Here is a 13,384-nt window from a genome sequence, read left to right on the forward strand (position 1 = left end):
ACTGCATAGCAAGACCATGCATGACTACAAGGTACCATTACCTAAATCACTGTATTTGAGAGAAGTAGATCTTTTTGAAAAGACAGTAATTGCTTCAGTACTGCAGCTAGCAAGTCCAGACATGTTTTCAAGCTTTGTCCAAGTCAGAAATTAGCATAGTATTAGAATAGCTGCATTCAAAACTAAGCATTTTCTTTCATAATATGAAGTCAGATGAAACACAGCAAAACAGAAGAATACTATTATGACATCTACTAAGTAGTATGAAAGTTTTGCTCTCCATTTTATTTTCCTATCATTTCATCCCCAGTATAATACTTACAGTTGGAGCAGGAGCCATAATGCCCATTGGTACAGGAATCATAGGGGTCCCTGAGAAAGACAAGACATATTAATATTAAACTGCCCTATTAAGATTACTAATGAATACATATTAACCAATTGCAGACATGATTTCCAAAACAGGAAGCAATTCTGGTCAAATAAGAATTTCACAGTATTGACTATTACCAGTAATTCCTAAGCATTCAAGCATAGCTAAAGTACACTATACAGCAAGTAAGTTCTGGTTACTTCTATCATGTTCTCATTTTAGTTTCTTTGTTCTTCAGAAGCACAAATTTATTTTCAAAGCACATTTAGACCATTCTGCCTAAAAGATAGTTGTGTGATGAATGAGGCAGAGAAATCCCTAAGTAGAGAGCAAAAGCAGCCAAAGTCCTACAACCTCATTCCTGAATTGCTCAATTCTCATAATCCAATCCATTCTGCATACAGTTGGGGGCTGAAATCCTATAAAGAACGCCAGCCAGTTTCACACTATTTACAAAATAGCTTAATATGGGTCTCATAGAAAACCTCAATCTAGAAGCTTCATACCTGCTAAACACTTGGCTTTGAAGTCTATAAACCTTAATTTAAAACAATATTTAATCAGGTGAAACCATGCACTCTTCCCACTACCAAATTCACTGGCAGCCTTAAGTACTATCATGTGAACTAATATCTGGTGATAATAGAGGCTGTTATTCTTTGCATGCCAGCTGCTAGAGAGGGATAAAGATATTAAGTGACTGGATTTCACAGCTACTTGCTGGTCTGTAAAAAAAAAAATTGAGAATCAAGAACACTGAAGTCAATCTCATGTTCTTCAGAGAAGTCTCCTCTGGGGATCTAAGTTCTCTTTGTTTGTTCTATACAAACTTTCTCCATCTTTCACTCTCAATCATTCCCTTTTGATCCTTCCCTTCTTCTTATCCCTTAGTGTTGTATCCATTATCCTGACCAAACTTCTACAACCTACTATTCCTGGGCTTGTTCCCCCCCTTTTCTCTTACCCTTAGACCCAAAACAATATTCTCCCTCAGACACCCTCTCCCATACCCTACTCCACCTTTCTCCACATCCACCCCATTTTTGCCTTGATTTCATCATTTATATTCTTCATCACTAAATCTTCTTCCTCAGTACCTTCATATTAAAGTCATACCAACTCCTGCCCCTCCAACCTGCTCCAGCAGAGAACCAGAAGGGGCGTACTTATTGCAAAGGGAGTTTTTCCCTGCTCTCAGTTTTAATGTCCCATGCCATCTCACAGCCTCAAAGAACTACTCCAAGATGAGACACTGACAGTGTAGCTCTGAGAGGAAATGGTGTGCACAGTCAGATCAAAGCAAAGGAACAGTACAAAAACAGAACACATGCCATGTCCAATGGGGTCAGTTTTCAGAGATTCCTCTAAACAAGTCTATAATTATCATGATGCTGAACTTGGACTTGAAAGTTACAACTCAGTAAAGACACTAGTATTCTCTGAAACTATCAACCCAATGCGAAGCAGAAGCCAGGAAATCAAATGAAATGTTGGACATCATCAGGAAAGGTACTGCTATACATATATAGTTCTACATATATAGCAGTACACATATAAGCTGCTACTATAGAAAACCTTGGTACACTAGATGCCCAAAGTCTTGACTATTGCACACAGATCTGGTCTCTGCAACCCAAGAAGAACCTGCAGCATTAGAGAAGAGCAACTACGTGATTCAAGTGACAAAGCAGCTGCCTTAGAAATAAAGACTCCCCTTCAGTGCGAAGGCTTGCGAGGCATGGATCAAGGTCTACAGAACCACAGAATGCAATCCACCAAATTCCCACAACACTAGAACTGGGGTGCACTCACTGGAACTAGTAGGAAATGATTTTAAAGACAAACATATGAAAGCAGTACTTTATACAATGGGCAATAAAGTTCTGGAATTTGATGCCAGAGGAGACTGGGGAGACAAACAGTATCAGCAGGTTCAAAAAGGATCAAAAAATATTAATGAATGACAGGTCCAGAAACAGATAAAGGAAATATGAAAGATCGTACTCTCCAACATGCCGAAGATGTGAATTGTGGAAACTGTAGCTGTATGAAGAAACAGACTCAGAAAGCAGCCAGGTGTACGTGCTCACCATTAATATCATCTTCTATTCCTACTGCCAAAACACAACATCAGGCTAGATGGACTACTGATTTGATGCACTAAAGCATTTCTTGGGTATGAACTGTATTTTTTCAGTTTTATATATTAATAGCATTTGGTTAATCTTCAGACATGACAAGAAATACCCAAATTACCTCCATGTCAAATTTCAAGTCTTCCATGCTAGAAGATGGAAAAGATAAGACCATTTCTTATTTGTAACAGCTCTAAAAATATTTTTTAAGCAAAGCAAAACACTTTTTATTCTTAAACAGGTGAACTTTTCTGGTGGAACCTTTTCTAAAAGTTATAGGCTGAGCAAGATAACCAGAACAGAAAATTTCAGTCAAATGGCTACTTATTATAAGCCACTAAAACTGTTATCCTATACATGGAAAAGCATCAAATAACTTCAGAGTACACTTTTAAAGTCACTGTGGCTTCTTAAACTCTATTCATAAACCTGTGCAGAGAAATGAGAGATCCATATCCTCTAACTAGCAAAAGATGTCATCTGCATAGGTAAACCTATATTAGGTAAACAAATCATGCTGCCAGGGTGCAGAGAAGAATGAAATTTTCTCCTAACCCCAGGCTCCTCCAATTTATATTTTGCTTGGATTACTAATACAAGAATATTTTTATAAAAAGTTAAACACAGAAAAAACACAAAAAGATCTCTGTTGCACATGTTAACAGGCAAATGTACAAAGCAGAAACTTATATCTGGGATCTTAAAATATTCTTTAATCTGCAAGAGACAGATAATATTTTAAAAAACATCCAGTATTTTTCATACTAGTCTACATAAACTACAGCTAGTAAAGAGGTATGGTTTTAAAATTTAACCTTAAGGTTCTGGTGGCAGAATGTTAACTAATCAGAACTGTACCTTTAGCAGAAAACAGAACATCTCACAGATCTCAAAAACTCCCACAAGCAGGGATGTAAAGATTAGTCTGATGAACGGATGTGCACAAACCATTCCTGAGTTCAGCCATCTGGTTTTTGAAAGCCTTTATTGTCTACAAAACACTTGTGCACAAGACAGCTCAAGACCATGTAGCCAGCAGTTATTTTCTGCAGCCCTTATATTCTGATGAACTTTATAGGGGTAATTCTCTTAAGTAGTTCTTCTCTTCCACTCCCTTTGTGGTCTCTTGTCTCTAGTCACTCTTACCTATACTGGCGATGTGCAGAAAGAAGGTGGTTGCAGAGAGAGGAATTAAAGTCTCAACACAAAAACAAAGGCTGACCTTACTGAAGAACACAGGAAGCAAGAAGGCAGCATTAGTTCTGGGAAGATTAGAAGGAATGAACAATGTAATAGTAAGTTTGCAAGATGTGTAGAGTATGGGAAGAATAGAAAAGAAAAGTGTGAGACTCAAGAGTGGAGAAAAGCCATATAAAAAGCAACGAAAGAGATAGAAGGAAAGAAACAAAAATGCAGGATTTTGAAGTGGTTTAGCCTTTTAAATTAAATTGGCTTCTGGAAGCTAAGCAATAGCAAGTTTCCAATAAATACTACTAATCCATACATAAGACAGCAGAAGATGGAATTCAGAGGGTCTGATGTGCTACACAATGGAAAAGGACAGATATTTCACATGAAGCAAAAGGAAAGTAGCTTTATTGTCTCCAAGCCCCATTAATATATAAAACTGTAATAACATTCAGGTAGAACTCTTGAGGGAGGAATAGTTTTGCAGAGTGTATTTTACTTTAAGATTCTATCCATATTTGGCGGCCATATTAAACTGAAATGTGCCAAACTTTCCATATTAGAGATGAGATCCTGTTCGTTCCTTATGAAGTCCAAGATATCTGCTAAACCTCCAGGCAGATTTAAAAAAATTTATGCCACAATAAGACTGAGAACTGAATACAGAACCCACAAGCTTCAACAGAACATTCCATTATGGGGCTAACTCATTCTCCCACATTTATTATGTTTTATGGTATTAAAGGATCCTAGAATTGTTGTGTGCCTCACAGGAAGCATCTAACACAAGACAAAGAACAACAAAAAAAATTTTTTGTTTACATTCTTTTAATTTATATTTAAACAAGTAAGAGTGACTGTACTCAGCTAGTAACTAACGAAGTTAAAGAGTCTCTGAAAGTTGCTCCCATATTTTCACACCACAAATGCTAGGTGTACCAAGTGTTTCCAAAGGCTGTAATGACCTATTTGAAAGGAACTGAAAATCACAGCCTGCTGTCAAAGCAGTGATACTTAGAATAACAAACATTAGCAAAAATTACTATCTAGCATCAGTTTTGAAAGAAAGGGCAGACGCATAGTGACATGTTGTCTCTAATGGTTTTCACTTCTGGTCACATAAAAGCAACATAAAGGTATACTAAAGGAGCTTGCTCACATGACAGACGTTCTGTGGGAAAACTAGAAACTCACTTCCAATGTACATGAATTAGTGTTACTGAAATACATTAAGACAGAATAACTTTTGTAAATAACAGTTTAGAATAACAAAGGGTAATTTCTTTCTACAACAGCTCCATATACTAACATAACTTACCAGGAGGCACAGGTGGAGGAAAGCCAGGAAACTGTGGAGGTGGAATACCAGGGGGAAGCGTTGGGATTCCCATAGGAGGGCGATTCAAATGAGGTGGAAAAGACATTCTTACAGTTGCAATCTATCAAGAAAATAGAAAAAGGAAACATTGCCCTAGTTAGTTCCCAAACATGAACTACAAAAGCAGCATAACTGATAAGCATCTGCAATGATTTTAAATATTTAAATGGACATTCAACTACAAACTGAAACTACTTTAACTCCCCTTTCCCTGGCTGAGCATTAAGTCGCAGATGTAGTAATGTCTTCTTTCACAATGAAAAAATAGCACTTCCAGCAAAGTGTTTCAGAATGAACAAAAAAACAGAACTATAACTGACCTCTCATACCAATGTTTCAGAAAGAACGTGAATTAAACTGTTTGTAGTCAACGAGTTTCTTTAAAAATAAAGCTTTTTTCCTCAGTATCTGAGAACAGAAGTAATCTTGGAGTACACTTTTCAGTAAGCCAAGTAGTTCTCTTGTACAAGAAACGATCACTCACAAAATAGATGAGGAATGAAATAACGAGGGAAGGAATTGGGATGTCCTGATGCTCAACATTGATGGGAATTGTATTTAATAATAAAGACATTGCAGAAGTTCCCAAATTCCAGCCCAGAGACAGTTAAAAGCTTGGAGGAGGGTCCTCTGATTTATTTTTAACTTCCCAGTTCCTGCGTCTCCTATAGCTCAACTTGTCCAATAGCTGATGAGCTGAGGCTTGATATGCTAACACAGATAGTAAAGAACATTTTATAATTTGCTCATCAGATGGTTATTGTTATATACATATTACTGACCCTGTAACAGACACTAGCCAATAAGAAAAAATTAAAGTCCTCTTAACAAAACTAATGAGGCATATATTCTTTCTCCCAATATCATCTCATCAGCCTTACATGGTCAAGTCTTTAAAAAGGGTTGACCCTCTCAGTTCTAGAAACTAAATGGAGCACTACTCACGAACACTACTGCTGAAGGTAACACATAAGCTAAATCTTTTAATTTATGCTTGTGAAAACACACTTGGCATACCAGTATTTCGTCATGAGCCTATGGGTACATTTACACTGCAGTGAAGAAGCATGAGAGCAGCTTCAGACATACTGAATTATGTGCATACCAATCACAAAGATGGTATCACAGATGACAGGAGTCCAGCTAGCTATCTAAGCAAACATCTGGGTTTCTCAAAGGACTGTACAGCCTGCATTATAACCTACAGTATCATATCTTCACTGCAACTGTTTTTGAAACAGGCAATCACAAGTCAAAACCAGGGCAGAGGGCCTTGAGAACAAGAAAAAGAGTTATGATAAACAAAATTCTGATACATGAAATAGACTTCTAGACTAGAAGATACTTTTCCCAGCTTCCTGGCACCGAACACAAAAGAAACAGGAAACAAAAGCTTTGCTGGAGACAGACGTGCCTTCCAGACATGTACAAGAGCGAGCAGTTAACAAAACTCTTAAATACTAGAAGAGCTAGAATCAGTACTTTACCATGTTAATAGATACATTTAAAGGAGCTCAAAAATTGTAAGACAATCATGTAGCAAAACTTTACTCCCACATAGACTTGAAACACTGAGACATAAATACATATAGCAGGCTGGAGGGAGGGAAAGGGAAGCCCAAACATATTTGCTGGTTAATACCTTTGAGATCTAGAAAGTATTTATTCCAGAAGTATAAGAATGCATATATGACTCTATAGCATAACTCAACCAAAGACAAATCTGAACATCAGAAGAAAATGAGAGAAAATATTTTTTTAAAGAATATCAGGAAACCTACTTTCACTTTTGCTTCTTTTTAAAGACAATTACAAGATGTTCAAGGTGACTGTGTTCCTTAATTGCCCCCAAAACAGCATTCATCAACTTTCCACCAGAAAAGATAAACACTCCTGTGATACAAGGTCAAAGATGATGGAAGAAACAAGGTAGCAAATGCAAGCATTCCTCCAACAATCCAATAAAAACTTATTTGATGCAATTTTATACAACATAATAAACAGAAACACTCTGTTCTTTAGAAACAATATGCTTCAATACACACCTTCTTTCTGTCTTTCTTCAATTTTTAAACCAAATGGGCAAAGAAAAAGCTGCCAAGATGTACTGCCAAAACATTTTATTTGGAAGAACATGGTTTATATTTCTTTTCAGACTATGTGCATATCAGCTGATGTTCTTTTAGAATCTGAAGCCTGGGTGGGATACCACCTTGGTATCACTACTTTAAATCTTTTTGCAAAACAAAACAAAAAAAAACAATCGAGGGTTCTAGAAAAGGGAAAACAGATCTTATTCCTTTAAGCAGCTCCCAGTCCTTATCTACATTGCAAGCTGGAGGATAACTGGACAAAATTCAATGGAGTTTTGGGACAGAATGGTAGGGCAATAAACTATTGGGCTTGAGCTGATTCCAAATGGGCAACAGCAGTGTTACGCAACCTGAGGTCCACCAGACATTAAAAAGTGGTCTGTAAAACAAACAACAGTTTGGAAGTAGTTCTCCAGGCTGCCTGTAGGTGCAGCTGGTTCTCTTGCCATGACAAGCACTTCAACTGAGACACCATTTTGGGGTGGGTGGGAGTGTGTGTGTAGGTACCGAGAGGTAAAAAGCTCCTTCAACTAAAAAATGCTGAAAAATGCCCAGCTTAATGGATGTTTTATATATATATATATATATACACACATATACACACACAAGCCGGCAAAGCTTTTTTTTTTTTTTTTTAACTGAGATCAAAAGCAGAAGTTTAGCACTCAAAGTAATTGTTACTCCTCAAAGGAACAAGGTAGGTAGTAAGAATAGATCAATTTTAGTCTTTCCATTTTCTAGTCAGACATATGTGAAACATACTGCTATCTGTATAGCTTCAAGAAGTCATCAGCTTGAAGCACTATATTCTTAACTTTTCCACATTTGTAAGGCTATTTTCACAACAGCTAGAAAACTGCTCTGGCACTGAAGACCATTGACACTAAAATTAAAGAAAGGCTTGGTCTTTCTTGCTGCTATGTGTAACTACTAACATGAAACTGGCAAAGATAAGAGTTTAATTCTATTTCTATTCCGTTATATTAAAAACAGAGCAGCAACAGGTACCCAGACTGAAATTGCTCACTGGAGAAGTGAGGGATATAAATCAGAGGGTGAGAAAGATGCGTGCACTTCTCTGTGGCAACCAAGAGGCTGTAAGGAAGGAAAATGAGTAGAACAACTTTTCTGTCAGCACTTAGAGAAGATACAAGAAAAGTACATACTCTTCCAGCAGTCAGAGATGCCAGAGCATCACAAATTTATAAGCAACTATAAACTAAGGGTTAAGTACGGAAAGTTAACAGATGCTAAGCTGGGTCCAGGGAGAATACCCTTGCAGAGATCTCAGAAACCCTATTCTGAACTTCTGTGGACTGTCCTACCACTCTGCTAGTACAGTGCTCAGTCTCCAACACATTTATTGTGGTCTCAGTATTGCATGTGGTGATCTTCAAATTTCCCCCAAAAATTCAAGTGAGCAGGCAAGCAACTAAACAGTCCTGAGATGTTTAAAAAAAACTCATTTGACTTATCAAAGTATTATCTCAAGCAAAGTTAAATGTAAGATGCAGCTATCAAAAATACTGCTTAAATAGCAGCACTTTAAAGGATAGATTAGTTTTTGTGAATCTTTACAGTAGTTAGAAAGATACAACCGTAAGAAAAACGGTCAGCATCTAGCGTAACACTATTCCAAACACTGCAATAATATGACATCTATACTACTCAAAATGATGGATTTATGTCAGGATTCTGACTCAAAGCACAGGCAATTTAGGCTATGTTTACATCAGCAAGCAGGGAAGCACAATAGGAGCAGGTCTTTTGAGCAAAACGGATGGAGCCGAGACCCCAGTGTCCACACTACATGTTTTGGGGAAGTTTTTATTTCAGACTTGCTCTAGTCTGCTCCAGTGGACTGACTGCCCATTAACAGTGTAAGAGCACATTTTTCAGTATATTTTCATCTGAAAGGAATCCAGTTCATCCATTGTAATAGTGCAAACCAATGTGAATAAAAGCTGGCTAAGTGGGGCTGACTGGGAGACTTGTTTCAAAAGTATGCTCCTGATCTGAGCTAACACACTACTGTAGGTGCACACTTTACTACCCTTGGGCAGCTTTTCTAAGCTGCAGATTAACAATGCCTCAGATGGCAAAATATCTAAGCTTACTCTAAGCAGAACCAGCTCAAATCCAACTTGAGTTATTAGCTAAGGCAAGTACGACACAAAAGCAACTATAGTAGTCCAGGTTCAACTTGGGCCCAAAAGGAGTTCAGTTGCTATTATACACTGCTTTTCTGAGTTAATAACCCCCCTGGTGGAACTAAGCTGCATGCAGAGCCAGCTGCACCAATCTTATAAAACTTGGGAGAATAGAGAAATACCCATATGGCTCTAAAGTTAGGTAAGGTCCACTGAGACTTATTAATTCTGACTCAGTGCTATCCCTACTGGACCTGAGCTCTGAATACTAAAACGCATGCTAACTCTGACGCAGAACCACGCAAGCTCACAGGGCTAGCCCAAGGGCAGGCTGGACTGAAGTGTGTGAGACTGCACAGAATTCAAAGTATATGAAATGATGGTTACAGTCATTCAGACATTGCTATCCCATGCTTCTGTACTATCTCGGGCCCCCAAAAGACCCAATAAGTGACCATATGAGAAGCTTTAACAGTGCAGTAGGGCCAGTACATGTAATAATAAAAAAAAGTTATAATAGTCTTTTAATCTATTTTTGATTTGCTTTTTTTTTTTTTAATAAAGTGACAGAGATACATGTCATAAACAGAATATAAGTTTATTAGTTAAATATCACTGGTAACTAACGTATTTTAAATTGGCAATTGTACCACCTACTCACAGCAGCCATCTTACTTCTACCAGTGTCACATGATTAAACTAATTAGTATCTATAACTTTCTGTAAGCTGTAACTTTTTTTTTAAACAGAACCTGCAAAACATTTTGTAACCATTTTCAGAACAGTTATGTCCATATGAAACAGGCAGTTACAATACTTACTGTTGAGCTATAGTTATACCAAACAAGGTTGAAGTTAACCATAGTAATCTTGCAACCATAAATGAGCTTGATGTGTTTTAAAAATAAATACACAATGCGTCAAAACAGCAGTGACATCATGGCTAATCTAGTTTAAGTCTGATTTTAACTTACCTTCAACATTTTTCCAATTCAATCCTTCAGCATGGCAAAAATCTCTACACTTATTCTAGAATAAGTTTGCAAAATAGATCAACAGCTAGTTCTTTAAATAAGGGAACAGTAAGTGTAAACCATTTTTGAATCTTTTATTAACTGACTAAAATCCAGCTTTGACTATAATCCTAACGTCTGGATTACTACAAGAGTCCATAACAAAATTTGGAATCCGTGACTATTTTAGGTCTATAACACTACGCAATATAATATTACACTGGTTAAAGAAATGTTATACCAGCATATTTGATTTGAATGCCTATGTTGCACTGAAGTGTCCACAGAAAAGCTCTCATAAATAAAAATGTTTTAATGCTTTTTGAGAATAAGGCTAATTTCTATTATGAATCTTATAAGTTTTTGGTATTTGGTTCTAATGTCTATATCTATGCAGCATCACAGAGTGAACAATAATTCCTTTTAAGGTATGCCAAAGTATTTTATACGTTTTGCACCACATCAAAGTGTTCAGCTGAGCACCAAAAACATTTTGAGAAACAATTGGAGAAAGTGTATGTGATAAATAAACCTTTTAGTGCTATTATGCAGGCTTTTATGTCACTCTATACAAGGTCTATGGATTTTTAAGCCATTCAAGCCATATAAAATAACCAAACCTACAGTTTGTCACCAGAGATACTCCTTGTATTATAAACAAATGACACTTCTCACAGAAGAAAACAGCACCCTAAGGAAAACTCTTTTTTTTTTTTTATTTCAAGCCAGCTGATCCTCTCAGAGAAGAATATCCAACACCTTCTCATACAGCTCCACAGCTTTCTCTAAATTTGCCTGCAAGCTACACAAGGCATCACTGTCAAACACAAAAGCCACATACCAAGATAAAATAGATATACAAATTTTAAATACACCTATTTCCAACCAAACAAAATTAGTATTTGCTTACACTTGTCAGAGATGATCTAGAAGTGTTCGCTAACTGCCATCAAGTAAGTTGCATCCCCAACCATTATTTTGTAGTGTCTAAAAACACAATGTGCTTACTGAAACCATCAGATGTGTCCTTCTGAAAACGCCTTATGTGGGGCTCTGCCAAACATGACACCAAAACATTAAGAACTTCAGTTTTGCTCCTAATTCTGTGCCCATGTAAAGTGCTAGTTGAAATGACTCTCCACCCTAACCTTGCTGCTCATTCATTCTTCTTGAAACACAAACACAGCTATGGCATCGCAACACTTGCATGAATGGGCACTCGAGAGAAGCAGACAAATGTGAAGGGCTAAGACAACTCCCTCATAATAAACTAAGAAACTGGTCTGTGCTTGCTTCTTTAAGTCTGTTTTAGATTGCCTTCTGTAAACACAGATACAGTGTACTGGTAACAATTCTTTCCTGACCCACAAAATAACTAAAAATTTGGGCATATGCATTTTGATCAGAATAGAGGGAAGACTATTCAATTCTAAGATTTCATCTCCTGCAAGTCCTGCTATCAAAAAAAAAAAAAAAGAGTTGTGTTCAGGATATTTATTGATGCATATTTCAACAAAAACCCTTCTCCTTCAGGCAGACTTTTCTACTGTGGAACGCATCATGAGAAAAACATGTTAATGCATACAACACAACTGTAACAGACAGGGATGAATCACTCTGATTGTTTAAGAACAAGCTGCTAACACATGTTTTAAGAGAGCTACGGCGGCCCAGATTGAGGACATCGTGATACCACCGAAGAACATTTCCTCACCTGATCCGTCTCGCCGGCACCAAGGAGCCGGAGCCCCCCAGCCCCCAGAGGCGGCCAGCCCCGGGCCCTGGGGCAGTTTCAGGCGCCGGCAGAGTCTCAGCTGCGGGCGCCCCCCCCGCGCCGCCGCGGCCCGCGCCGGGGAAGGAAGCGGAAGGCCCCCCCGCCGCCCGCCCGCGCCTCCCCGAGGCCCCGCTCCCTTCCCACCCCCGCGCCGCCTCCCCGCCGGGACCGAGGCCCAGGCCCGGCCCGGCCCGGGGCACCGGAGCCTCCCGCCACCCGGGGGGCGGGGAGCGCGCGGTAGAGCGGCGCTGACCCGGCCCGGCCCCGCGCGGCGCCTCCTCTCCGCGGGCGGCGGAGGCGCCGCCGCCGTCCCTCCCTGCCCCCCCCTTCCCTCGCAGCCCTCCGCCGCTCACCCTCCTTCGCTGGGGGGTAGGAGCCGCGTCCGGAGCGCCGCCTCGGCCCCTCCTACACGCGCAGGCCGGGGATGGGGCTGGGGAGCGGGGGCGCCGCCGTCTCTCGCCGCGCTGGGAGGCCTCGGGGCACCGCTAGGCCGCGAACACACCGCGCCGAGCCAGAGCCGCCGCGCTGCGCTGGGGTCATGTGAACCACCCCTTCCGTCAGCGGCCCGACCTGCCCCGCGCCGCGCGACCATAGAGCCGCGCGGGCCAGAGCGCCCTCTCGCTCCTCTCCCAGACATAACGCGCCCAACCATAGAGCGCCATGGCTAGAAGGGCCGAGGAAGAGAAAGAAGGCGTTTGGCCCACCGCCATGTTTGCTGGGGGCCGGCGCTGCGGTTCCGCGGCCGGCCCCATGCTGCGCCATCTTGAGGTCGAGCGCTGCTGCCCGGGGCTTCCTGGCGCCGCCGGCTGCGGGCCCCGGGGGGGGGACGGCTGTGGCCGCGCCGGCCCTCCCCGGCCGCCGCTGGGCCGCTCCCCGGCTGCCGCGCTCGGCCGCGGCTGCCTCCGCGGGACACGGCCGGGCGGGAAGCCTCGCTGCTCCCATCGCTTGTAAAAGGCTGCTAAGGAGGAGGGAACACGTGTTTTAACTGTCTTACGGTTTACCAAATTGCCAAATGGCCTAGAAAGCTAATAAGCAATCCTGTTGTCAGTAGATGTGTATTTGCCATGTGGAAGGCTGCATCCCGACTGAAAAATCTGTAAGCATTTATGGATCAAAAAGAGTAAACAATGCCTCTCCAAGGCAGGCGAACCCTCAACAAAAAGACATCTTTGTACTCTGTATTGGTCTTAGCAGTGGTCTACTAATGGTAGTTTCCCTGCCCTACTTCCAGCAGCTAGACTGCATCAAAAGACACTTCAGAATGTGCGAGTCCCCCCAAC

The 13,384-nt window shown here is 40.5% G+C and overlaps 1 protein-coding gene across 3 annotated transcripts in view; it reads right to left on the bottom strand.

Annotated features, from left to right (window-relative positions):
• The window catches only part of RBM25 (RNA binding motif protein 25), a 35,080-nt gene extending 22,469 nt beyond the window's left edge, over positions 1–12,611 (bottom strand). For 2 of the 3 annotated variants that reach the window (XM_067296529.1, XM_067296527.1), the window contains exons 1-3: positions 12,458–12,611; positions 5,015–5,135; positions 323–372 (exon numbers count right to left, since the gene is read on the bottom strand). In XM_067296529.1, the coding sequence (XP_067152630.1) occupies positions 323–372; positions 5,015–5,120 (156 nt within the window). In that variant the 5' untranslated portion in view covers positions 5,121–5,135; positions 12,458–12,611. Of the gene's footprint in view, positions 1–322; positions 373–5,014; positions 5,136–12,044; positions 12,055–12,457 lie in introns of those variants that run through there. The other variant, XM_067296528.1, reaches the window with a different exon arrangement.
• Positions 12,612–13,384: the final 773 nt, after the last annotated feature.

This window comes from Apteryx mantelli, chromosome 4, assembly GCF_036417845.1.
Source record: "Apteryx mantelli isolate bAptMan1 chromosome 4, bAptMan1.hap1, whole genome shotgun sequence".
NCBI classification, from domain to species: Eukaryota; Metazoa; Chordata; class Aves; order Apterygiformes; family Apterygidae; genus Apteryx; species Apteryx mantelli.